This window comes from Rhamphochromis longiceps, linkage group LG16 (assembly GCF_057381845.1).
Source record: "Rhamphochromis longiceps isolate RC_006_pf linkage group LG16, R_longiceps_female_GT1.1, whole genome shotgun sequence".
Classification (NCBI taxonomy): Eukaryota; Metazoa; Chordata; class Actinopteri; order Cichliformes; family Cichlidae; genus Rhamphochromis; species Rhamphochromis longiceps.
This window is the reverse complement of record NC_140572.1, coordinates 7,142,810-7,170,076: the sequence shown is the minus strand read 5'-3', so window position 1 is coordinate 7,170,076 and position 27,267 is coordinate 7,142,810. Positions and strand designations below refer to the sequence as shown.

Here is a 27,267-nt window from a genome sequence, read left to right as displayed (position 1 = left end):
CTTATTTACCGTTTATTATGGCACACTGCTAGAATGACTCAGTCATGAATATTCAAGTGTGTTTTCTCCAAATGTTTTCATGAGAAGTGGTAACTGTAAACAGGTAAAATTATATGCTAAACTAAAATATTCCAATAAACACATTTGCAGCCCTACGTAATCACTTTCCACCAGTTTCGTGCCGCATTCTTCACTTAAAAACAGGCCAATTTTCAACTCAAAAATATCTCACGAGGACAAACAACAGATGAGGGAATCTTCTCAACCATCCTCAGCAGACCAAGGCACCAGCTGTGCTGTTTTCAGACAATCTCGAAAACATTTATTCACACTCCCACGTATCCTGGAAGAGCAGGCAAGAATCTGACTTTGCAACTGAAGAACAGTTTTACCTGCACTTTGCTACCCATAACCATCTCTAGCATTCACATAACCTCCAGTGTATCCAATAGAAAGAAAAAAAGAAGCTATAAAAAGGCCAAGTGCAATTAATAAATCATGTCTTCTGGGTAGAGCATATTATTGGATTGCACGTGTCATGCAGATGAGGATGTGTGCAGGGAATAGCAGAGGCTAATTACTGTAGGTGGACAGTTTCTATTTTAATCACCCTTCTCTTAATTGTACAAATGTAATTACTTCAACAGCTTCAGAGGAATCGGCGCTAAAAGAACAAAATCAACTTCCACACACGCCGTTTCTCTTATTTCAAAGTATATTTATTGAAGAATATTATACAGTTTGCTCTGTTACAAAAGCAGTTTTAAAATCCTGGATGACACAACGTTTCCTGGGATATTTCAAATATAAACAATTATACACGTCCAGAGGATTCAGAGACAGAAGTCGCTTCCCAACGTTGTGTTTGATTTCTACAGAAGAACAAGGCATTCAGTGGTAAAATAAAATGTTTACAAAGCTAAGGTGCAATGCCAAAGTCACTGACAAATCCAGATATTTTACATCTAATATACACTGCCTTTAACATTAGAGGTGCTTAACAGAAATTGAGTTCTGGCTAAAGTTAGAAGTGTGGAGTTACTGCAGCAGCCCAAAAGACTGTATGAGAGCTCTTAATTTAAGTGGAGGGAAAAACATCTATTTCTTCAGTTTGACTAAAGATTTTTTTGTGTATTTAAAAAAAAAATTTTGTCGTTTACATTTTGCCAAGAAAATAAAAGTAAAAGCAGAAGCCCAGTAAAAATAATTACCCACTTTTTTCATGTCTCCACACACACACATATATATATATATATCAAAGTACAGGCAATGCTGATGACAATTATGACGTTTTAGTACATACACATTAAAGAATGTGCTGTGGATTTGCATAAAACATAGAAGAGACAGAATGATGTTAGAACCATGAAGAGATGCAGCATTTTACCAGACTACCAAACCCATTCAGACGTTTATCTATTATCCATTCACTCAAACCTTTGAAAATCAGTGTCGCTTTACATTGACAACGAACCTCTTCTTGGGAAAGTATTCAAACACACACAAACATGGAGAAAAAAAAAACAAATGTGCACACACACATACACATAATTAAATATGTCAAATGTAATCATAGAATGCACAAGGCAAAGAGTCTATGGGAACGTCATTTCTGAATTATTTACAATGTTAACATATCTGACAATTGAGAAATAGAGTTTGCACTTCTAAATTCTGTTAGAGACACTGATCAGCTACAGCGTTGGTGGCTGGTGATGAGAACAGTGAAATGGGAGATCTGGCCTTTTAAGTACCTGCACATGTTTGTGCTGAAGAGAGCACCTGAGCTGGAACTCACGAATTCAGTCTTTGCAGATGAATAAACTACATCAGCTGAGTGTTGCAATCAAGATGATGATCAGGATAAACGGCTCATACCTTCATATGAATCCACTTGCAGACTTAAACAAGAAAAACAAACAAACCAGTAACTGTTCCATTTTCCTTGCCTACATTACAACATATGATTGTGTTTTTATTCACATTTACTCTACATGCTTGCAGGCTGTTTAATTTTTTTGCTGGCTTTCTCAGCGATCCCTCTCAGGAAAGAGATTTTGATAGCCACACTTGTGCACAAGACTTGGACGCTGCTTGCATTTCACTCTCAGAGCTACAAGGAATACTTTACTCGATTTTATTCCAACTTGAGCACGTTATCGCACCGTCGATGTATTAGGCTTTAAGGGCTGCCAAAATGCTGCGTCTGCAGACAAGGTTGTGTGAACAGATCATAAACAAAGAAGAAAATAACATTTTATCTCATCTAGGCTAGTGTGGACTAATCCTCTTTAACCAATAAGAAGACTCGCAGTTCAATTCCGAAACAGCATGGTGTTGATGTATTATTTGTAATATGCTAATTTCCTAAACAAATTAGACAATGACGGCTTGTTGCATGGTCCTGTACAGCAAAACCAACTCTTCTTCGTGCCGACTGATGATGTTTGAGAAAACCAGCATTGCTTTGAGTCACCCATGATAAACGAGGAGACTAAGAAAACTCTCGGTGCCGTGTTAAGCCTCACATACAGTAGCCGAGTTTTGACTTGGATGCATAGCAGACCTGCGTTACATACACGCATCAGTTATTTCAGCTTTCCAGGGGGTGTCCTGTTCGGCTTGACAGGCACAAAAAAACTAAACAAAACAAAAAACAAAAAGCCAAAGGAATTTTCCTAAAGCAATAACCTGACACACACATGCGTGCTAGGTAAACCAAATGAACACACAACTAGCAACTGAAATATCTGAAGGGTGCATCTTCTCAGGTCTGCCCTGTGTTAGTTTTACAGAAGAGGCTGCTGATAATATGCTGCCTGCTGCTGCTGCTGCTGAGGAGCCTGGTGAGGGGGAGCTGCTACAGGATAGGACACAGGAGGCATGCTGGAGTTGTGGTAGGCTGACATATCCATGGTCATGCCTGCCTGAGGTGGGTAAGGAGCTCCTGTGGCTTGGCTCATGTACGGAGCGTTCAAACCACTGCTGTGAAATAAATCCACAAGTGACATTTAGGTCAACAAATTCATGAATCTATCATTTCAATACATCCTCTAGAGAAATATGATTGGTAGGTAATATGATTTTGTTAGTAGTGATCAAATTCGGTTTTCTAAAAGAGTGTTTCCATAGTAACACATTGGTGTGAAAAAGTGTTTTTCCTCTTCCTGATTTCCTGTTTTTTTGTGTGTGTGTGTATTTGTCACACTTAAATGTTTCAGATCATCAAACAAATTTAAATATTAGATAAAGATAACACAAGTAAACACAAAATGCAGTTTCTAAATTAAAGTGTTTATGAACACCCAGGCCTGATTGCTGCTACACCTTTCCTCAATGAAGAAATCACTTAAATAGGACCTGCCCGATCAAAGCGGAGTAGACCAAAAGATCCTCAAAAGCTAGACATCATGCCACGATCCAATAAGAACAACATAATCTCAGTCTACAAAAGGTTACAGAGACATTTCTAAAGCTGTGGGACTCCAGCAAACCACAGTGAGAGTCATTATCCACAAATTGCGAAAACATGGAACAGCGGTGAAACTTCCCAGGAGGTACCGGCTGACCAAAATTACCCCAAGAGCGCAGTGACGACTCAGCCAAGAGATCACAGCAGACCCCTGAACAACATCCAAAGAACTGCATGCCTGCAAGTTCATGACTCCACCATAATAAAGAGACTGGGCAAAAATGGCCTGCAAACCACTGCTGAGCCAAAGGAACCTAAAGGCTCGTCTCAGGTTTGACAGAAAAGATAAAGACTTGGGGATTTTGATGATCCCCAAAGACTTCTAATAAAATACTCCGTTGACTGGCGAGACAAAAGATGAACTTTTTGGAAGGTGTGTGTCCCGTTACATCTGGCGTGAAAGTAATACAGCATTTCAGAAAAGGAACATCATACAGTAAAATATGGAGGTGGTAGTGTCATGGTCTGGGGCTGTTTAGTGCCTCAGGACCTGGAAGACTAGAAAACACCCTGAAGAGAATGTTCAGCCATCTGTTTGTGATCTCAGGCTGAAGCTCACTTGGGTTCTGCAGCAGGACAATGACCCAAAACAAACCAGCAAGCCCACCTCTGCATGGATTACGAAAACAAAATGAAGACTTGGATTTAGGTCAGGATTTAAGTCCTCACCTGAATCTGATTGAGATGCTGTGGCATGACCTCAAAAACGTGGTTCATGCTGAATTACAACAATTCCGCAAAGATGAATGGGCTAAAATTTCTCCATGGGGCTGTAAAACCGCTAATGGTGGCCCAACCCGTTATTAGGATTAGGGGGCAATCACTTTTTCACACAGGGTCATCATAACTTTGTTTTTTTCCCCCTTAATAATAAACACCATCATTTAGAAACTCCATTGTGTTTACTTATGTTATCTTTGTTTAAATGTAAATTTGTTTGATGATCTGAAACATTTAAGTGTGACAAACATACAAGAGAAAGGAAATCAGGAAGAGGGCAAACGCTTCTTCACACCACTGTATATTTATGAGAGAAGAAAAGCGTATCACAAGTTTTTGTTATTTTCCCTTGTGATGTGACGGCTATGTCAGTGACAATTACACTGTTCATTATGATGTACAAATTAAAATGTTTTTGGTGATTTGGAGACACATCAAGTGATTAAAAATCTGACTTTCAACGTCCTCGTTAAAAGGGTGGAGGTGTTATTCTTACCTCATGTAGGGCGGCTGAGCAGTTTGGCTGTTGGGTAAGGTGTTGGGTGGAGCTGAGACATTTGGCGGTAGTGAGTGTAGAGGTCCAGGCTGGTCGCTGGGCAGATTGTAGGGCTGTGCAGAGGGGATCTGAGGCATGGATGGGGGAAGATAAGGGGGTGCCGCTGGTCCAAGGTAGCCCTGAGAAGAGCAGGAGAGGAGCGTGCTGATAAGTGAATGCACTGAAAGGATGTAACAGAGTTTGGCAGTGAACTTATTTCCCAGTAAATATAGAACAGAGCCAGAAAAACTGGTTGACCACTCCCAGCAGGTGCTGCTTGGTTTGTTTTGGCGTTTATACTGACCTGTTACTACACCTATGCTGCAGCTGCCGGCACGCTACGATACTGCGGTTTGTAGTATTTATTAGTGAATATTTAACAGTTTATAAATTGTAACATCCAAATCTAAGCCACCAGACATGAGGAAGGTAAATTAGGAGAAGGGTTGCTCACAATGTATTCATATCTACATGTAAATTAGATTTTCCAGTTTTATCTTGTGTTGGTAACTCCTTTGAACTGGCCACCTCCTGACTGTCACAGTGCTAACAGTTCTCCCTTTGCCTATTTAGTATAACACGTGGTTAATATGGGTAGCTTATTTTTTTAAATAAACAGCTAGTTCTCGCAATATGCTTACTGTAGAGTTAGTAGTGTTAGTGTGATGGGTATAAAGCAGTCTTGTAACACATTCCTATTGCTCTGGTTGCATTTTGTTTAAACAGACAGCTGAAAAATTGGCATGAGTTAGTCCTCGACTAGCCCTGTTTAAGTCAACTTGTAGTCATTTAGATCTTTCAGACCACTAACCACCCCCCCAAAAGAAAAAGAAAATCCTTCATGTTATATAAACTGATGCTGTGTTGTTTTTGCTCCAACCAAAACCTATAGCAGTGTGATTATGGGACATCTGTACCTAGAAATCTGTATAAGCTACTTGAAATTAATGCAAACAAATTACAAATGAAGAGAACTGCGCAAGAATTGTATAATCCAAATCTCTATGATGACAATTTCCTTATCTTTTGAATTTATTCAAGACATATAATGAAGCTATTTTTAGTTTCACCACCCTTTAAGCTCTAGTTGGAGACTGCTACATCCAGAAACTACAACCTTCATTGTCTGAGATGCTACAAACATCCTCAGTCAGTAGCAGGTCACCAGCAGCTGCCCCAAATAATGAGATTTGGTGAGCTATGTTACACAAATAGCCAGCCTCTAGAGAAACGTGCACCAACAGAGATATTCAAAGAACAAATACCAATAATATAAAAAACAGTTATACAATTACAAATTAAATAATATTGGAAAACAGAGTTGAGTTTACATAATCTTCAGACAGAAGACCTGCTGTGTTCAGTCTTTATTCAGCATACAGAAATGATGCTGATAAAACACTCGTTTTAAATTATTAACAGTTTCAGAATTTTTTGTCATTTTAAATTTTTGTTTTTAACCAAGTCCCCGTTACTGCAGGTGCAATAAAATCCTGACAGTTGGAAAAAGGAAAATAATAAGTTGCAAGGAGCTCTGGTGTTTGCCTGCTATGCGAAGTGGACAGTTTTCTAAATCTCCAGGGAAAGACTGTGACATTAATCACCACCAAGAAAACAGCATCTGCTGAGAAAGCTCCGGCGGCCTGTGACGCTCTCCAGGGAAGAAAAAAAAAAAATGCTGACTGAATATCAAGCCATCAGGACTAGTCTAAGATTAGTAACTAGTTTAGAGGCAAAACATGTGTGAATGAGACATGTTAGAGACATCCTTAAAACATGTATGATTGAGCTCTGCGTCCTGCTGATTCTCCATATGTTTACATACACAAACAATATTTTGCCAACAGCCATTGTTTATTTTTTCTATTCGGCTTGCTATCTAAACATCACGGATGTATACAAGGTTTCAGCTTCGACGTCATTTACGACTGAGAGTCACTCTTAGCAATCAGAGCCACGTAAGACTATTCTGACCTGCATGCCCACAGCAGAGCTGGCTGGAGGATACTGTGACTGCATCTTGGAGTAGGCCGAGTAGTATGGAGCCTCATTCATGAGCTTGTTGTAAAGCTCCAGTGCCTCCAAAACCTTCACATTCAACTCTGATAACTCTGAGTGATTCCTGCAACACACACAAACAAACATTAGTCCCAAGTACTGGATGAAGAACCTTTTGCATTTGCTATGCATATCGTGATTATGATCAATCTGATTAATAATAGAGAAATGTTATATAATTAACACATTACCTGTCAATCTCCTGCAGCTTCTCATCAATCAGTGGGTTCATCTGTGCACATGCACCTGTTTACATCCACGGAGAGAAAAGGAGAAATGAGGTTAGAAAGCAAAAGCACGGCTCACACTGACTGCAGCTGACAGCGACAGTTTGACTAGATTTAGAGTGGCATTAAAGTTTTTACCCTCCAGCTGGATCAGCTCTAGGGAGTCAGGAGTGGAATCTGCAGGATCTGTATTCTGCAGCAGTGCCAGCGTTCGGTCCATCTTTGTCTGCAGAAAGACGTGAGCGGATACGTGTTGGTAAAATAACTGAGAGATGGATTTGCAAATGAAGAATCGCTGAGGAAATGTGCTACCTCGTCAATGAAGACGGGCTCAGGCTCTATTTTGGTTTCCAGGCTTGTCTCTTCTGGAGTCGCCGGGTTATCAACATAAGTAACTATGAAAGAAAAAGTTCAATTACATTAGCAGCTCTAGAAATAATTTGATTAGAAATAAAATCAATATGCTCAACAGGAGGTACAAACAAGAGTCTGTCCTTAAGGAGCTACCAACCTGGCTCTGGCTCTGCATTCAGATTGGTTGTGACAAAGTTGGAGGGGAAAAGCCCAACTCCTCTGTGGTTCTCTCCTTTCCACCAGTTTGGATCACTGTAAACGGAAACATAAAACCAAAGTCAAAGAGCAGCTGAGAGAAAGCCATACTTAGCGTCTGGCTAAGCTTCATACCAGTCAGAACCATTACAACAAGAAGTCTAAAAATTCTCGCCCTGATGTGGTCTTTGGCAGCTCCAGAAAAGGCGGTTATGGTGAGTTTTCAGAGCTCTTGGTATGAAAAAGTATTTTGACGTTTGCCTAGTTTTACTTGCAGAACAGAATTTACAGATCATTTAAGTCCTAAAAATAATATCTCATATTAAAAATATTCACACTTCTGGATGAATCTCCAACAGGCAAACAAACCTTGTAACATTATTATCACTGACAGATGTTACTATTGCACTGCATGTACTTTGAACCACACTGATTAAATTTCTGTTTCAAAACAGAGAATAAAGCAGGATTTTGGGTTTGTCTGCATCTGTTGAGGTGTCGTGCTCATTCCAGAGTGGGATGGGTTGTTCTCCTCCTGACACTTTCTGAATGACCTCATATTTTATTTAGACATTACATCAATTTTTGGGTTATTACTGAAATTACAAGGCAGGGATGGTATTTATATTCAACATCCATGAAGATATAGCAACATGACTGTCTGATCTTAAAGGTCGTGCATACTCTGGGACTTTCAGTGGTAAAGTATAGATCAAAGCTAATGGCTGAATGCGCCCTCTAACCTGACAGACCTGTCCCCTTCTCTGGATAATGAACATTTTCAGTTTTAGCTACGTAAACAACTCATCTGCAGTAAACTCATTTTTGCACATCCAGATCTTCATTCAATGTCGGTAAAACGGTGCTATCTATTGGTTGGGAGGATATAGCAGAGCTGATTCATGACAGGAAGTGTTATAAAATATTACCTGTCATCCAACACTAGGATAAGTTCTCCAGCTTTGAAGGTCAGCTCGTTGTCTTCAGCTGCTTCAAAGTCGTACAGCGCACGCACCTTCCGAGCCTCCTGCCCCCCACCGCCATTAGTATAGTTTGGAGGGTCAGAGGTCATGGTCATGGGGCGTGTCTCTGCCTGCTGCTTCTGCTCCTGTAAGGACAGCTCGATAGCTGAAGAAAATAAACAAGAGAAGTGGAAATGAAGAAAGGGTATTTAGCACAGACAGACTTGGCACACATTCCAGATTCATTTAATTTTCAAAATGCAAATGGCTCTAAGGCAGGTGCTCCAATCACATTTTCAGCCACGGAGAATCAATTTAAAGGTTTTCACATGTATTTTTATCAGATTACTTTCTATGAAATCTGTGTAGAGCTTTTGGATTTAAAAAAATGAATGGAATACACTAACTTTACCTTTGGCAAGATCGTCATCATCCACTGGTTTGCTTGCAGTTGATGGGTTGGCCTTTGTGCTGGAACCCTGTGGTCAGTATAGAAAGACAAGGTCAGATCAGAGTGCAGAATAAGTGCACCTGAGGGAGAATGAAGCACAAAGACTTTAAATGAAAAACCAAAATGTTTTTAAAAACACGGTGCCACCTGGAGTTCATGCTGGGTATCACATATTGTTCAGAAATGTGTCTCTAGCCTTTAGACACAAATACTCCCAGGAGCAGTCTCGTTAATTATTTTATGTCCAGAAGCTAAACAATAGAAACGGGAAAAATGAAAACCGGTTCATTACAGCTTGAGTTTGTGCGGCCAAATCCAAACTGACAATAAGTAAATAAATAAACAGGTAAACGCTGCCACAGCTTGAGTCACGCTGCCTGCTGCTTTTTTCCCCTTAGCTGACAGAGATTAAATGTCATACCTGCTGCCGCATGAGCCACCTGCTCTCCACTGAGACACATTTGCCAGCCTATCCCGAAAAAGGAAATGCAGCGCACCATCATCAGAGCCAAATGGAGCACAGCCAGTGATAACAAAGCCAGGATGAGAAAGCAAATAAAATCGAAGGGATTTTAGACTACTGATATTAGGGCTGCAGCTATCAACTACTTCAGTATGTTTCATCCATGATGAACAACAAAAAACAAACAAACAAACCCTTTGTATTTACGTGTCATACTCAATTTTATTTTTTAAAGAAAACATTTTCCTAAATGCAAAGATATCTCTAAATCTCAAGTAGAGTCAAAGCCATAACATTTACCTTTACTCTGTCTTCCTCAAAGGCTTTATGAGTTTGTGTACATGTGTTTCTGCTTGTTTACGTTTGCAGTGAATGAGAGTTTGTGTCTTTACAGACACAAACTCTCATTCACTGCAAACTTTAGAGGAGAATGTGGTGGCTTCTATGAAGAGAAGTGAGCATATCAGCATTCTGATGTTTGCCCTCTTCTTTGTTGCACAGTTTTTGAGCTCCTGAAAACAAGACGTTATGATGGTGTAGACGTTAATTAATATTAACAATAATTCACTGTCCAACCTAACAACCCTCAGATCAGTGGCTCAGAGTTTTACTGGGCCATGTATATTTTTATAGGCTTGGAAAAAAAGATGTAATTTTTTTTTTTTTTTTTAAAATATTAACGCAACCCCCCCCCCAAAAAAACAGTATTTTACATCATTTCAATTTCAAATCTCAAAAATTGTATGAAAATCTTAATAAATAATAAACATGGTCTAGTACACCTCATGTCCCCCTTTAGACTCACCCCTGTAAAATGGGACGGCTGCTCAGCAAGCTGTATAATTTAAACATGTTTCAGACTAAGTTAACAGTTCAACTGCATGTGCTCGTCGCAGTGTGTAAACAGACTCTGGCTCCACATTAAACTGCACCAGCTTCATCATCACTGCTGCTGTTGTGTTATCAGTGTGCGTGCGCTTAATATCAAACTTTTTATTCACACGCTGCTCCTTAAAAAAGTTTGTATTGCAGGTCTGCTTGTAGTCTTATGGCGTTTCCATTGTAACAATGGTGCGCCACAGAGCCGTGCCTTAAACCAACCATCGAAGCAAAGAATGTGTGTCGAGAATTTTTTTTCATCAAATTATTCGAAATACTTAAATCAGCGCAGCCCTAACTCACATCACTGCCATTCGTTGTTTATTATTTAATGCTCTGAGTTGTCTATTGTGCGGAAAAGGATGTGTTGCACATTTACATTTCTACTGAAGGCTACAATAGTTATCCCCTCAGTGGCAGCTTTATTAGCGTTAAAGTCTTCAAGTATGTCAGATGCTTTATGAGAAACTGATGTCAAAGTCCAGTTTTATCTGTGGCACATACAGATTTGTTGCGTAACAAAAAACACACACACATTAAGCAGCAGAACAGAAACTAGAAAGCAGCTCTTACCATTACCAAGTCAGACTCTATGACATAAACCTCCAAAGAATTATGTGAAATATGTGAAGAGGAAATTCCACTCTAAGCTCCTCTCATATATACACTCTCCAAAACAGACAAACTCCACCCAGCCTGAACCTTCACAATCACTACACTAGCCTGAGGTCAAATCATGGCTACAATTCCAGCCTCAGCACGCTAGTGAACCCTACTGGATGTGGGATGTATATTACTAGCTTAAAAGAAGAAACTATTTCCAAGTAGAAAAAAGAAGGTAGATTGTGTGGTCACTATAAAACACAATGTAAAATGTTTATATTGTGATGTGAAATATTGTTTAACAGAACATCAGCTTATGTAAAATCTGATACTTTACAAAAAGAGGCCTTTATTTATGCTGCAAATACAGTATACTTACACTTTGTTTATCTGTTATACTGGCATCAAGTATGACAAAGAATTATAAAATAAAAACTCAGTTGCAGCTGCTGCAAAGTAAAGACTGTATAAGACTTCTAAATGACTTTGTTACATTTCTCAGAATCATCATGTCAATATACCTGTGAGGATGGGGATGGGAAGCTGACACCCTCCTCTTTCAGAGACTTGATGGTGGCCCCAATCAGGCTCAACTGTGGATCTTTCTGAAAGTCCTCTGCCCACTCAACCATCAGAGCCTTTAGCTTTTCACATACCTTAGGGTGTGCCTAAAGAAGACATGAAAACAAACAGCTATGGAGTCTGGCATTGGTTAAGATTTTAACTGTAACATTAAACTTAAAGTTCCTCTGAGTTTGAAGGACTACATGGACAAGAAATTCTCTGGATAAGATTCCACCCCAAAAAAGGAAGAAAAAAAGAAAAAAAAAGAAACGCAAACCAGGTAAGTTTTCATACCTTGTTAAGAATGCTCTTCACTTCACTGGAAAACTCCCTTGAGCAGATTTCCAGGTGGAATATTTTGCCACAGTTTGATACACAAGCACCCAGCAACTGCAAGCCAAGACAGTGAAATAAGTATCGCAGTAAAAAGACAGCCACTCATTATTTACAGCACATTTTAACAGCAGGTGAGTTTAGAGGTGGGATTTGATGACAACAGTCTGAAATTATCTCAGTAATTTAAAGACAGAAATCTAAGAATAGAGCAGGTCATGTGACAGTATTAGCTCACAATGACTCAGACAAACAGGTCTCACAGTCCTCATTTCATTTAAATAATACTGGCGTGGAAAGGGTCTACTTTCCTGTATCCTTTTAAAGGAAATGGGTTTGCAGCCCAAATGCCAGTAAACTGTACTTCTAACCCCAAAACTAGAGAGGTGTTTGACCCAATCTATTGATTTATTAAACATTTGCAGTTATTTGTAATGGCATTTTTATACAATAAATTAAATAGTAAAGCAACAAACTTACATTAAGAGCCTGCATCGCCACATGAGGCACTTTGTGGTTGACTCTCTTCATAATGGATCTTAAGCTGTCCTTTGGTCTGCAACAGAAGGGAACACAGCCTGTGGATTGGGGGTACTGCTGATGTCGTCAAGTATGAAACACTTTCAAATTAAGTGTCCGGGGCCACTGGGCTGCTCAAATCAAAATGTGCCATTAATATTCAACGGAAGATGGCTCTTTCAAGCTTACCCATTGGCTGTTGTTCCAATCTTATCACAGATGTCCATGATAAGTGCCCAGTCATCTGTTGTGTTGTTTTCATTGGTTGCCTTCTCTGGAAATATGTAAAATGCGGATTTAGTGCATATGCTCCAGTGAGAAAATAACTCCAATGGCATTGTGGCTGCTTATCTCCAAAGAAAATGTGGGAAGACATGCCAAATGCATGGTGTAATATAAAAATGAGCCGCAAGCCCTTAACTGGCACATTGTACATCTAATTTATGTTATACTGTCACCTATCGAACTCAAAATGAGAGTGGAAGAGTTCTATAAGCCAACTACATGTTGCTGTTTTTATTGTGCAACCTGTTCCTAACGGCCTATTGTGACAAGACACTTAGAAATCCCATGTAAATATTTAAGTACTTTAAACTGTGACCCGTTCAGCAGCTGACAAGCTAAAAGAAAAGCCTCATTAACAACTGAACTGCATTATCTTCTGAGTTAAAAGAAAAATCACAACATAAACTATATTGATGTTAAGTGGTGTTCTGACATGCAAAGTGACCTGCCACTGTTTCATAATATGCTGGTAGCAAATTACTTGTATGACGTTTCCGACTCATAGTGTCACTCCCATGACTCTCTAGTGCAATAGTGCTCTATTGTATGGTCATACAAGGACTATAGTGTTGCACAGTCAGATAAAGCTGTTCAGCCAGGAAGTGTCTATGAAAATTTACATAGGATAAGCCTAGGAAAACACATAGGATAGCTGACAAATTAAAGGGAAACACGATATAAAATGTCTTAGAAAGGTGCTGGGTCATTAGAAAGGCTTGGCATGGATTTTCCAAGACTCTAGACCTCAACTACAGGAAAACAACACCCTTTAAAAATAAATAAATAACATACATATCCCCTTATTTTATGTTTTAAAAATGGTGGTAGAAAGTGAGGTTTAACACACTGGTCCAAAATCTTCCATAAATGTTCAACTGGGTTAGGAGCTCACGAGTGTGAAGTCCATATTATTTAACTCATATACCTTATAGATAACCCGTTTGTCATGTGGGAAGAGACTATTCATCAGAACAGGAAGGTCATAGGACATCAGCGATTATTGCGAACAACTTACATTTGTTTTCACTGACAGTTCTCGCTAAAGGGACATGCTGACCCAAACAATGCCAGCAGAAGACTGCCACAATATGTTAAATCAGCAGGATTATCGCCATGCTGGGGTGAAACATTCAGAGTTTTCCTTTAATTTTACACCCATCTGAATACAGACAGATAACAACCAAACCCGAAAGGCCAGAGAGTGATTGATTAATTAGTCTTGACCAAGCTTTTCTAATTAATCATCAGCCGGAGAGAAAAAAGGTTTCAACAACTGTAATCATTAATGACTCATTACTATATTATTTTCACATTTAACTATCCAATGACGTATCAACTCCAAATACTGAAAACAGGCATCACTAACAATTGCAGCCCACGGACACATCTTCAATCCACTTCTTTTTTTGTCTAACCAATACACCAAAATGTAAACCTCATTTAGTTTCTACATAAAACAAAGGAAAACACCAAATCCTCCCAAGTGAGACGTCAAGTGAACCGCAATGGGGATTTCACTGTTTTCGAGCATCAACAAAGTATACGCTTCAACGAAAACAGAAAAAAGATAAAGGAGATTTAAACGAATGGTATTTGTGTGATAAAGTAGATAAAAATAGAACCATAAACGTATTTTGAGTTGATTTGGGATCAGCTGATCTTGTAATGGCGGTTATCCTGTGAGTTTATATGAATCACCAAGTTTTTTTTCTTACAAAGCAATCGCTGATACTAACAAATGAACTGGAAACTTAATAAAAGAGGTCGACAACACATCGATATGTCAGGTACAAACTAGCAAAGGCTAGCAGGACTGGTATATGGTGTTGTAACAAAAATTGGCAGCCCTAAAGTAACTTATCACGTAGCGCTAGCGAATAAACAACTCGAGCTAAGCTAGCATTAGCCTCTAGTGTGACTGGCCCTATCGTTAGCTTCTGGCTGTGACACACTCAAAGGGCCAAAGAGACAACAATTCACTTACCAACATCTTGGTCAAATGGATTTTGGGAAAATAAAGGCATGTTAACTATTTATAAAGAGGCAGACTTTGTGATGAAAAAAAGTACGTGCGTTCTTCAAGCTAAACCTAAACAAATATCGCTTCCTCGTCCATCTAACTCTCACCAGTTGCTCTTCCGGAAATTTGGCTGTCTCCAATAATGCCTGTTTACAAAAAATAAAAATAAGAAATAAAAATACTAAGCAACTGAGTCTGTAGCACCTTTTCCTTTAATTGTGGTTTTTTTTTTTTTTTTTTTTTTTTTACATTTTTACTTAGTGGAAATATAGCGCTGTGGCATTACATATACTTAAGCAATTAAGGGTGACACCTTTTTTATGGTTAAAGAGAAACACTGGCATCTAGTGGGGTAATAATGGATGTGGGCTCAGCATTGTTGCCCCAATGATACATCCACAAAGTATTAGCTTTTAGGTAAATAAATTATTATATATCACCACAATTTTTCTACACGGGTCCTCATATTTATTTAAAAATTCAACAGTGCAGTGGTCCTTAGCAAAAAGGGGAAACTGGTATTTTTAAGAGTCACTATGGTGAAACGTTATTAACTGGGCATTACCTTCAGGCATTTCTTTTTAATGCAGATTTCACTAGCATCAAAAACCAAAATCATCTTCTTGTACAGTCAATTGTGACTCTTCAGTTTCAATGACAGTGACATAGAATTCTTTAAAAGTGCAGAAGCCATCATAAGAGCCGTTTTATTGTAGAGTATGGTTCCCTAAAGCATAAGCACAGGTGTCTATCTAGATGTAGTTCAGGTCAGTTTAACCTCTTAAGAATGGAATAGAACACAATATAAAAGAATGTAATAAAAAAATAGTTTATTGTTACTGAAAACGGTAAAATGCATTAAGTGGTTGGTGGAGTATTTTTTTACACAACTAATTAAAAAAAATAGCTAAATATTACAAAGAGTAAATATATGTAAAAAGCATAGGTGTATATACAAAGCTGGTATATACAAAGTTAAAATTAAATAAAAACTTGGTATTGTAGTAGTGTAATGAAAAATGTATTTCAAAATGACAAATTTGACAAGAACGATTTTGAAAGTTACACAAGAGCTATGTTGATTTTGTATGTTGATTTAGAGTCCAAATGACCTTGGGGAAGAATCTGCTCATGAGTCTGGTGATCTGTGTTTTGAATGACCTATTATTAGTGGGGGCAACAGGTCAAACAGGAGGAATAGAGAATTGAGGAACTAACTTGAATTTGATGATATATTTTGGCTGTGGATCTGTTAGTGTGTATTTGTGGTGTTTGCCAAGCGCAATAAGCAAAAATCATTGTTGGGCTTGTTTGTAGATTTGTCCACTATCAGTTTCACAATCAATTGCTTGGTTGTTTGTGAGAAAATTACTTGCCATTTTTAAAGCAAATTAGTTTCCCCGGTTCTTAAAAGCTGGCCCAACTCTATTATTAGGTTTCTGACTGCTGGTGAAATGTTCAGTATTCCTGAAAATATGTAATAGAATAGAATAGGCCTTTACTGTCCTTGTACATATACAAAGAAGCTGTGGTAATTATGTTCAAAGAAATAAATGCCTAAAACAATAAATAAATAAATGTATGTAAGAATAAGTACGCAAGTAAATAAAAATAAATATAAAGTAAATAAAAATAAAGTAAATAAGATTAAATCAAATCAGAAGGAGAACAATAAACTGGGGGTTTATTAAAGGTTGAATACACTCAGAAGCAATACATAAATAAATAAATATTTTAAACATTGGGTCCTCCATAACGATACTTTCATTGCTGATTAGAAATTCCAAGTCAGAACAATCAAATATTCTGTGCCACTTATTTGCCGCAGAAAATTATTCATTATTTAGAAAACGAATAAGGCAATGTGAAGAAACACAAACCAGGCCCCTGAAACAGGGTGGCACAAACCGCCACCTGCAGTCACAGGACCTGACGATGATAACTCAGTGATCCTGCACACTTTGCGGGCAGTAATTTAGTTAAATAAGGCAAATAAAAATATTTTAAAATAATAAACTTAAATAAGAGAATAAATACATATATTTTTGATGTTTAAAAAATGAATATTTATTTAATTGTTTTTATTTATTTATTTTTAAACTACGCTTCTCAAAACGAAGACGGAAGTGAGGTGGAGCGAACATCCCGTTTCAGTACGACACTTCCTGGTGTGGCCCATGTTCCTTTCCTGACACCCGCCGTCGTTCAGGAGCGGAGACCGTTGATAGTTGCAGTTATGTCGGCAGCTGCTTCGGGAACCAGCAAGGCGGCCCACGGCGATGTGGCTGCGAAGAGAAAGAAGGGACCCGGTGCCCTGGCCACGGCATATCTCGTCATTTACAACGTTGTTATGACAGCGGGGTACGTAGCGTGTTTCCTCGTGCTAATGCTGCTGGGTGGTGGATGATAGAAATGTCTCTGGTGGTGCTGATGGGCTGTGCTAAATAATGGGCGAAGGAGTTCCCCATTGTAGTGTTACAGCGTTAATATTCTTCCAGTTTTTTGCAGTTATTAATGTCATAAACATGCCTAAGCGCGCTAAGGAGAAGCACAACTTTGGACGTTGTTCCTCCTGCATCCAACGGCTTACAAAGATTAACATTAGAGGAGCAACAGACAGCCACCTGGCGTGGACATTAATTGTGACTGACGGGACGCTACTCCATACAGTACAGGAATATTATGACAGATATTCATTGTGTGCGGGGTTTTTTTTAGTTGTTTTATGTCAGAAAGTGCGGATTCACGCATTGGACATGCTGTTTTGTTGGATTACTGAGATTGATTTTTGTTTATTTAGCACCCGCTCAAATGAATGAGAGAGAATTATGAAAATGAAAGAAAGATTATCGTAAATGTTACCAAAACCACATGTGATAGTTTATAATATTAAAATAAAGTAATCTTTTTAAGGACTGAAAAGACAATTCGGTGATTTAAATGAGATTTTTTTTAAACCTACAAATGAGTTGTTGTTGTTGTTTTTTAAAGTGTATGTTTGGAGAAAGAATACGATTGTGATGGAGGTTGTTGTTTTGCATTTTTAATAATGCAAACATATTTTCTTAGCTTTTCAAATGGTAGTTATCTTGAACCGTGTACACAGTAATCCTTTTGCAGATTTTATTGCTCTGATTTTCAGACTGTTGCACAATTGAATGGTGACTTGTTTGCTGACTGTTCCAACCAGTTAGGCCACATTTACCCTCCTCAGTATTGACGGCCTGTACAGTGCTTGCTTTGTGCTGAGCACTTAGGGTGTTTTTTCGCAGGCACGGTTTTGCATATTCAGCCACAGCCGCTAAGCAGACCTGCTCAGTTTCTGCCTAACTGGCCCCAGAGTTGATATCAAATGCAGCCAAGACGGAGATTAAGAGTCATTAAAACCAGAGTGTGAAATGAAACTTTCTCTGAATTAATCTTAACTACATTATTTTTATTTAGTTCGCGTCTGACATTTCCAGCTCAGGGACCAATCCTTGAAATGAGGAAAAATATATACAAAGAATGGTAGCACAAGGTGGTCCAGCACCACCACTAAGCACCCAGTAATAAGACCTCTTAAATATTTTTTTTCTATAACTTGTTACCTGTGTGTGTGTGTTGTGTTTGTCTGTGTGCACATGTTTGCCAAAAGATGCAAAAATCGCAGCTGTTTTAATGGCTGCTTTTGACTGTATGTCACATAAACTACAGACGCATCATAAGATGTTTATTTCTACAGCAAGATCATCTGGTAGGCCTTGTTTTTCATTTATGAAGTGACCGCATTGCATTTTCCTCTACTGTTTAGGTGGCTGGTGATAGCTGTGGGTTTGGTTCGAGCTTACCTGGCCAGAGGAAGCTACCATGGGCTGTATTACTCCATAGAGAAACCTCTGAAGTTCTTTCAGACTGGAGCTGTTCTCGAGGTGAGATAACCACTAAAGGTGTGGCATAACTGATAAAAACTGAGCATGCAGCAGGTGTATGGTCTGTTGAATATGTGGTATTATTTCAGAGGTCACTACTATTGCTCATATCAGCACACACTATCAGTTTTGTATGTAGAGACTAGTAATGAGGAAAAAAACCATTTTATTAATCCAGCATTAGCCTTTTGACACATATAGGGCAAACTAATAATGGACAGTGTCTAACAGTGTCTTTGATTCTCTTCAGAGTTTGGTATGCCCTGATAACTGATAACTTAACATGCCTCTCCGTACCATGTTGAAGCCACACAGTTAATGACTTAAAGATTTTAGTTTCTATTTTAAGATCCTAAAATTATAGTTTGGTGCAAACTACAAATGAATATCATTTTCTAATGTTTTTCAACACTAGGTTAAAAAATGTATGTAGACATTCTTTTAGCCTTACATGTGTTTAGAGTGGTCATGCTAACACACATACTGACCCAGATGTGTGTAGTGAGTGTTAGAGGTGTTGCAGTGATGCTGTCCATACGCACTGTATACTTAAAGTCAATATATTCCATTCATCAAATGACACATGCACTACCGACCTCAGCTTAGTTAGGTGATCAAAAATAGGACCAATGATTTTTGACTTGGTTCAGTGACTCTCAGCATTTTGTTTCAATAGAATATATAATGTATTAACGGGGTAGGTATTTGGAACATTTTTTATAGGAAATCTTCGAGTTCTTCTGCGTATAAACTGGACCAACAGTAGCTAGAGTTAAAAATGTGTCCGTGTACTTTATTCCAGAAACAGATTGAGTCAATTTCTATGATCATTTTCCTCTTTTACAGATACTGCACTGTGCTGTAGGTGAGTTTCTCCTCAGACTGCACCTTCCCTCACTTACACTTGCTTCGTGTCACCAGTGAAGCACAGATTAGATTTAGATCCATCCATTCAGTCATCCTTTTAGGTAAAGCTTCCTCACCAAGTACCCAGGACTAAAGTTTTATATATCTTCAAAGGGTAATGTGCAGAAATGCTTAAAAACAGCTGTTTAATTTGATTAAGCTTCTTTTTTTTAAACAAGGAAGGGAAATTCTTGAACGACCTTTGTTTGTGAGGCAGTGTTAACCTAATGTGGGTTTGTTTGATGGTGGGAAAAGCCCGAGTTCCTGGAGAAAACCCACACAAGCACAGCGAGAGAACACTGTCTGCACACAGAAGAAGCTCCCAGGCGTTAGTCCTTACCACTGAGCCACACGCTGCCCACTGAAACACAGTTATAAATACAGAAGCAAATACAGTGGCTTGCAAAAGTATTCGGGCCCCTTGAACTTTTTCACATATTTCCTCTTCCATATTGTAAGCTAGGTACCCGTGTCAGAAATGGAGTACATTGATTGTTTGTATTTTATAAATTTGATCATGCCTTAAACCCATGGCACATAAATATGTGTATTCAGCGTTTAATATGGTGTAAGTATTTTAGGCAGCTCTCTGATTTTATCCCCAAAAGAGGGAACATCCTCTGGGAGACTGTTTGGTGTGCTTCCCATTAGACCAGTTCCAGATAGTCCAGATCCAGCGAGCATTAAAACTCTTCTAGTGACTCAAATTTACTTCACTTTTTCTCAGTATGACCTTCAGTTACCTCTGCTACAGGGTGAAATATGTTAAAGATGCTGGAGAAATCGAGTATCAGATGTTTGTTGTTTACATTCCGAACAGAATATGAAGTAACCTTGATGGCTGTTTAGTTAATGACACATTTGGGTGGTTTTAAATTTGTAGTTGGCTCGTTTCTTTTCTAAACCAGTGCTATTTATTCCAGAGGTTTGAAAAATGTAGTTTAATTTGTGAAATCTTTGACCTTCACAACCAAGTTAACTCATCTTTACTGGAACACAGACACCCAGTTGCACCTTGTTGTTTGATCCTCAAACACGTCAGTTATTATAACGTCATTTTTTTTACTGGGCAACGCATGTTTGCAGATCTCATATTGACAAATCGGATAACAAAGCTTGATATCTCAGTTTACAGTTTTGACAGAAGACATAATTATGAGTCGTGAAATCGCATTTGTAGATGTAAGTCAGATGTAAATATGTACAGACAAACAAAACCTTTTCACATCTGAAGTGTGTACAAAAAAAGAGGGCAGAGAAGCTGTTTGCTTACGTGGCGTTAATGTGATGAGGAGAGTGGCTGTGGCCCGGTTGGCCACGGTTGTAATGCACAAACCTTTCTCTCCGTTATCTGGGATTTGAAGCTAAAGCTAACTGACCTTTCATACTGTAAACAGGCTACCCGAGGCTGCTGTCCACATACACACACACACTGCATCATCATTTATAACTGTCCTATATGTGGATATGTTACTCACAAAGTCTCTCATCAGCATCTTTCTCAAATGTACTACTTTAAAAATTACATTATTATGATTATTATTATTAGCAATTTTAAATTTTAGTGAAAAGCTACATTTAGACTGTGAATGGAAGCTTAGTCCCACCATAACAACACATGACCCTTGAGGTTCCTAGGAACTCCCACAAAGGTGGTTAGACATTGTGGCAAGTGTTTACATGTCTGTCTGTCACTCTGTGGACACATTTTGTTAGTGTGGTAAAGTCATAACTGTGCAAGGTACCGCCACAAAGCTTTGCAGATGTGTAGCTGAGGCCAAAATGAACGTGGGCTCAAATATAGTTGTGCTCTGATCTATGATTGCAGGGCCGAATATTGATTTAAAGGAGCACAGATGTTAATAAATGGTTCATTGTTTGGTATGGACCTTTGTTTGTGTTACACATTTGTAACTAAGTTGTATACAAAGTATACAAAAATATAATAAAAGTGCTTAATATTTCCTTATAGCAGTTTAAGCCCTTACGTGCTACATACTGCTAGTAAAAAACAAAACAAAACTATACATCAGGACAGGTGTAACACGTTTAATATTCAGAATTAAACTGAATTAACTATTGAAAACAACATATTCTTTCTTCGTCTTTTTTTCTTCTTTTTTTGTCATCACTTAGGACAGATTCATCTATTTTCTTTCTTTCTTTCGATCAAACTTTACTGGAATTGTCACTGGGCAAACAGAGCTCTTGGTGACTGCCATGCATTTGACCCGTACAGAGGAGCAGCTAAAACATGTGAAGTGTGAGTTAACACAGTGTACATGCAGAGCGTCTGCAGGCTTTCAAGGTTAACCTGTCTATAGCTGATGGACGGCAGCTGGTGCATTGCAGAAATGTTCCGCGCTTTACAATTAATGTTCTGAAAGTGACTGTGTAGACATGAATAGATTTTCTGTATAGCTGAAAGGGTGTACCAAAGAGAGGACAGTTTTAGTCAGCTGTACTAAAACCAGTAGTCTTGCATGCTTATATGTTCAGTGTTTGTGTGTTGCCTCATCTCCCAGGAATCGTACCATCCTCTGTGGTCCTGACTGGATTCCAGGTCATGTCCCGGGTCTTCCTCACGTGGGCTGTCACGCACAGTGTCAGAGAGGTACAGCGAGTTTCTTTCCTTTTGCTACTTGTGTAAACTGAACTTGAATTACACCGTCCTTCTACATTGTTTCATTCACTTAAATTCAAAATTGACCAGCTGATCTACTGTTTGCCCTGTTTGTAGCTTGAAGAGGAGTAAACGAGTAAGTAACATTACAGTTTTGCTGTAAGGCTGCAGGAATGAATCGACAGCATCTGTCTAATCTCTGATGGGTTTTATTTCCTGTTTGTCTGAATGATGATGCACTGACATTTCTCTCAAACTGTTCTCTCTTCCCCTTTACGTGAATGCATTTCTAGGGTGTATTTAGAAGAGTGAATTAATGCATAGTGCGCTTGTCTCTTTAACATAAAATGTACGTTGTTTTTAAAATAATATTTAAGGATAGTGAATGTTGGCCTGCAGTGTGATCTGAGCATCTGAAACAAACAGCATGGTTCTGTGAGGGGGGAAAGTCAAGTTTGGCCTACAGCAGAGTAACTACTGTAACATGATGCAAGGCCGTCTGTTCGCCTGTTCTCCCTCCATCATCCTTCTTTTTCTGTGTGTGCGCAGGTTCAAAGTGAGGACAGTGTACTGCTGTTTGTCACAGCCTGGACTGTCACAGAGATTATCCGCTACTCCTTCTACACCTTCAGCCTGCTCAATCACCTGCCATACCTCATCAAATGGGCTAGGTAAGAAATAATTAAAGAGTATTTTCATCCAATGGAGGACTGAAAGTGCTAAAAGTAAGAATAAAAGATGAAATAATAAACAACAACCTGAACTAAAGTAATAAAAAAGGCATTAATAATTTCTTTAAATTCTTAATATTTAATCTGCTTCCTGTGTTTAAATATATTTTCATCATCATCTTAAGAATTACATGATTAATGATTTTTAAAAAAAATATATTTATTTATGTTTTGCTTTGCATATTTTATTTCATTTTTCTTAACTTGTTTCTCTTTGTTTGCTTATGTTTATTTGTCCTTTTTTTTTGCATATTATCAAAATGATAATATGCAAATTCAAATTTATTGAATTGCATTGTGGCTCAACCTTTTACCTGTTAGTTGATCGATGCAAAGATAAACAGAAATGGCTGACTGGAGTCAGGTCCTTAGAGAACAAAGCCACCAAGCTGCTAATAATGCTTTCAGTCAGGACAAATTTCAATCTGTTAATAATTACATAAAAAATGCAATAAAAATAGACTCCTTGGGTGTTCCACTGTTAGTTCTCAGCCTGTTTTCCAAACAAAATAATAAATGTAATTAATGTAATTAAAGGAAAATAATTGATTAATGTTTTTGTTTACTTGACCTCTTTTCAAACCTAATTCAATCCTTTATGAATGAAAATCTTAAGGTCGTATTGCGTGAAAAGAGGATGCTAAAGCAGTAAGGAGTCGCTGTTCATCACATTACGTCAAACACTGCCAAATTATTTCGTCGATGTCATCAAACATGCAGAAAAGCTTGTGCTTCAACAATTAAAACACAAGCCTCTCTCTGTCTGCATCTACAACCAAGGCAACAGTGGTTAAGAGCCTCCCTCCCCGAGGTCTTTGTTGCTAGGAAGCAAATGGGACCATTGCTATATTGGTGTTCAACTCTGAGTTTGACGTGAGCCCTGAGAGACAGAAATTTGTTGTGCATTTGTGGAAAATTCATTGTAGGATCACGGAAGACAGTTGCTGGGTTTGGAGTGCAAGTTATAGAAGAGACAGATGAAGAGTTTTCTCTCTGTAGAAGACAACATCTTCATTGTGTGCACGTGTCATATTTAATTGCAAACTTTGCTTCTTTCTGTTTAAAACATGTGATTGCTTAACACTTCAATGATTTAGGATCTTTTTGAGTTGCATTTTTTGCACCTGCTGTTGCTTTATGTTTGTGTCACAGTATATATTTAAATCATGTCAATGATTTCTGCGTGATTTCAGATTTAATACTCTAAATGCTGCTTTGCATTATTACTCTTAATGTTTTCTATCACCTCTTACTTAGTGTTTTAGGGAATGATTTACTACGATACTGCTTCCTGTTACTAAAACAGCAAATAAACGATAAAGTGATGAGGCTAATTGTTTCTTTCCCTTCCCCTCTCATTAATAAACCTCTGTACTGTAGGTACACCTTCTTCATCGTGTTGTATCCCATGGGAGTGACTGGGGAACTGCTGACTATCTATGCAGCGCTGCCATACGTGCAGAAGACAGGCCTGTACTCTGTTACCTTACCCAACAAGTACAACTTCTCTTTCGACTACTACACCTTCCTCATCCTCATCATGATTTCCTACATTCCCCGTAAGTCAAAGGCGAGACTTTCCATTCTACCTTGTGTAGTGAAATAGCCCATTGTTCATTTGCAGGGTTTTTTTTTTTTGCATCAGAAACTGATCAATAAATGCCATTTTAGACATTTAGTTTTGAAAAATATTTGCAGACTCCTAATCAAACATGCAGAGCTCCCTGTGGGAGGATTCTCAGTCACATCTTCAGATGGCTTTTTGCATGTTGCAAAGCATTTCTCACTCTCATAACTTCATTTAGAGGCTTTTACTTTTTCACTTAGGAGATGTAGTACTAAAGTGCTAAATTAAAAAAGAAATCAAAAAAAGTGTTCCCTTTTCTTTTGAACAGGGAAGGCAGTTTTGCCCTTAAAACACTAGAAATCTGCTTATGTATGCGAATTGCACTTAAGGATTCACTACTGTTGGTTGGTGACTGCTATGAGCTGAGTGCTGCTTGTTTGTGGCCACCCTAATATTTACACATTTCACAACAGAGAGCCTGTAAAACTGAGAAAAGAACTAAACATGGCATGAAAAGTTAGGAAATGGTTGGATATTTCTTTGTTGCAATAATACTTCTTGGCAATAAATCTGATGTTGCCATGTTTAAGTTGAAGGTTTCGGGGCTGCAGCTACCAAATAGGATGTTGATGAGTGAGAAGTGATGGACTTATGTTATCAACCTTGTCAACAACAGTGAAAGGGATTTTGGTCCTAGTTGTCTCTGACAGCCCGGTTATTTACGATCTCTATCTGAAGAAAATGTTTTTTGTATCCTAGCAACAATAAGTGCTGAGAGAAGGGTGCTGAAAATGAGGTCATGGCTGCTTTCAGCTGCCTGTGGACACAGACCCATAATGACATAAGCTATTACATAATTAGTGGGGTTTTTAAAAGAAAAAATAAACGCGCATATCAAAGGCATAATTACAATATTATGCACTCAGTGGTCACATTATTAGATATGCATGTGGAATCTATTGCAACTGGTTATAGTTTTCCCCTTTTTTGTGGTATTGTAGGAAATGTGTAGATAGAAAGTTGGTTCATATTTTGTTGTTGTTGTTTAGTGGTCTGTGTGTAATTTCTCAGTGGTGAACGTGTTCTCTTAAGCACTCAACATCTGCACTTTGACTTAACTGTAACTTGAATAGGAGTTGGTGCACTGATCAGCATTTATTGGAGAATGTATTAATTTGTTCTTTCCCCCTGCCTCTCCCAGTCTTTCCCCAGCTCTACTTCCACATGATCCGGCAGAGGAAGAAGGTGCTGGGTCACATAGAGGACTACGGCAAAGTGGAGTGAGCCCAGCGGCATTCAGCAAGATTCAAACGAGGGGGGAGAAAATGAAAAAAGAAACCAAAACATCAAATAAACGAGGAACAAAATTACGCTTATTGGAAACCCGACCAGGTTTAAACTGCCAGAACTGACCTGGCAGACGGTCCAATTATCAAGTAACTTTCTTTAATACAGCCGTTGTTTTGGTTGTACACAAAGAACTGGTGTTATCTTTTTGTTTTGTTTTTTCTCTTTTATATTATTCATATTATTCATTATTATTTTGTTTAGTCAGAGAGCTTGCAGCTGTGAAGGATCTGTATTTTGACTTGGGTACAGTCGAGCGGCTGTCTGAGCAGTGAGCAGAGCTCCATCACGTAAAGCTTGATTCGAATTATACAGTGATATAATTCATACCTCTCCCCGCTTCCCTTCCCCTCTTTTTAAATGAAACTTAAAAAAAAAAAGTAGAGTAGATTTGTTGCCTCCCCACGACTCGTTTTTTGGTTTCTTTTAAGACGCTTTGCTTTAGAAAGAACGATGTGAAGTCTAGTACTGAAAATTGGTGTCTGTAGGATTTGCAGGTACAGTGTTCGTTGCTGCAAACTGTGGTCCAGATGTTTGTGTTCTGTCATTTATTTTATTTAAAGGTTTGATTACATTCCTGATTTAGTTCAATAAACCTTTCATTCCATGCTTGCATGCTTGGGTTTTCCTGTCCATTTTATTCCTCTCAGCCGTTGTTTGCTTGTTTGTGGTTGTGGAGTCTGCCTCAGCTTAGTTTATGTTTACTCTCTAAAAGCTTTAAAAGTTTCCTGGCTTTTCAAGTGATGACTGTGAGCCGTGTCCTTTGATTTCTTCATTGTTTGATGTCCAGGTGGTTCAGACACTAATTCCTGTGACTAGACAAGTCCTGTTTTTGTTTTTTTTCCTGTGCACATCCATCATTTTTCTGCCTTTTGTTTCTTTAATCTGTTGGATGTTTATAGCATTGTTAGCTTCATTTAAATTATACTTTAAGCGTCAAGATTAAAGCATTCCTGCTCCTTTAAGCTCCTAGTGTGTACCCCACCTCTTACAAACACAGTCCGTGTGTCTTAAAGGGGATGTTTTAAAAAGAAAACACTTACAAAGAAGTTATTTTGGCATAAGATACGGGACACTTAAGCAAAAAATAAAAAGAGCAGATAGCACAATCTGTAGTAGCAACAGTGTTTTGGGATGAAATAAGCTTTGATAATGTAAAACTGCATTGTAGCCTAAATATGTGTTGGAGTTTTCACTTTTATTTAAAAAAATCCAGATTGGGGTCTGTGTAGTTTGGTAAATACGCTTGGTGGTTATTATTTATGTAGAGGATTGTAAACTAAAGTACTTTTTTATGTGACAGCTACATGGCATTACAGGAGTAATGATTTTCTCCTGTGGGGTTTTTTTTTTTTTTTTGGACACAACGTTACATTTGAGCATTATGATCCTGAATGCTTGATATTTTCGTTGGACTCAGGTGACTCCGTAACACCAGGCTCGAGATTACCTTTGAGTTAAAACATAATGCTTGCAGTAACTGCCTTTAAGCACCTCATCAGCAAAGCAGTATCAGCAAAAAAGAAATAAGTATTTAAATAA

At 38.3% G+C, this 27,267-nt stretch overlaps 2 protein-coding genes across 3 annotated transcripts; one reads left to right on the top strand and one right to left on the bottom strand.

The window, feature by feature from the left end:
- Window positions 1–697: 697 nt before the first annotated feature.
- On the bottom strand, window positions 698–14,765 carry stam2 (signal transducing adaptor molecule (SH3 domain and ITAM motif) 2). 2 transcript variants are annotated; one of them, XM_085384427.1, is made up of 14 exons: window positions 14,605–14,765; window positions 12,525–12,609; window positions 12,297–12,372; window positions 11,778–11,873; window positions 11,441–11,587; window positions 8,936–9,002; window positions 8,491–8,689; window positions 7,524–7,618; window positions 7,325–7,407; window positions 7,151–7,238; window positions 6,977–7,031; window positions 6,702–6,849; window positions 4,689–4,867; window positions 698–2,985 (listed from the first exon to the last, which is right to left on the bottom strand). In XM_085384427.1, exons 1-14 carry the CDS (start codon window positions 14,642–14,644, stop codon window positions 2,790–2,792), a joined length of 1,554 nt encoding a protein of 517 aa, XP_085240553.1. In that variant the 5' UTR covers window positions 14,645–14,765; the 3' UTR covers window positions 698–2,789. The 2 variants fall into 2 exon arrangements, with proteins under 2 accessions (XP_085240553.1, XP_085240554.1); XM_085384428.1 differs by having other exon boundaries at window positions 698–2,982.
- Window positions 14,766–16,800: 2,035 nt separating this feature from the next.
- Window positions 16,801–26,341, top strand: hacd2 (3-hydroxyacyl-CoA dehydratase 2). The gene is made up of 7 exons (XM_085384474.1): window positions 16,801–17,001; window positions 18,434–18,551; window positions 19,398–19,416; window positions 21,983–22,071; window positions 22,630–22,751; window positions 24,192–24,370; window positions 25,580–26,341. The coding sequence occupies exons 1-7, from the start codon at window positions 16,877–16,879 to the stop codon at window positions 25,660–25,662; spliced, it is 735 nt and encodes a 244-aa protein (XP_085240600.1). The 5' UTR covers window positions 16,801–16,876; the 3' UTR covers window positions 25,663–26,341.
- The last annotated feature ends 926 nt before the right edge of the window (window positions 26,342–27,267 follow it).

Excerpts from the sequence above, each read along its gene's own strand:
- hacd2 (XM_085384474.1), top strand. The coding sequence starts at position 16,877 with ATGTCGGCAGCTGCTTCGGGAACCAGCAAGGCGGCCCACGGCGATGTG. Across the intron at positions 17,002-18,433 it reads AACGTTGTTATGACAGCGGG|GTGGCTGGTGATAGCTGTGG; the intron begins GTACGTAGCGTG and ends TCTACTGTTTAG. Across the intron at positions 22,752-24,191 it reads TACCTCATCAAATGGGCTAG|GTACACCTTCTTCATCGTGT; the intron begins GTAAGAAATAAT and ends TCTGTACTGTAG.
- stam2 (XM_085384427.1), bottom strand. The coding sequence starts at position 14,644 with ATGCCTTTATTTTCCCAAAATCCATTTGACCAAGATGTTG. Across the intron at positions 8,690-8,935 it reads TGATGACGATCTTGCCAAAG|CTATCGAGCTGTCCTTACAG; the intron begins GTAAAGTTAGTG and ends TATTTTCTTCAG. Across the intron at positions 7,239-7,324 it reads AGCCCGTCTTCATTGACGAG|ACAAAGATGGACCGAACGCT; the intron begins GTAGCACATTTC and ends GTCTTTCTGCAG.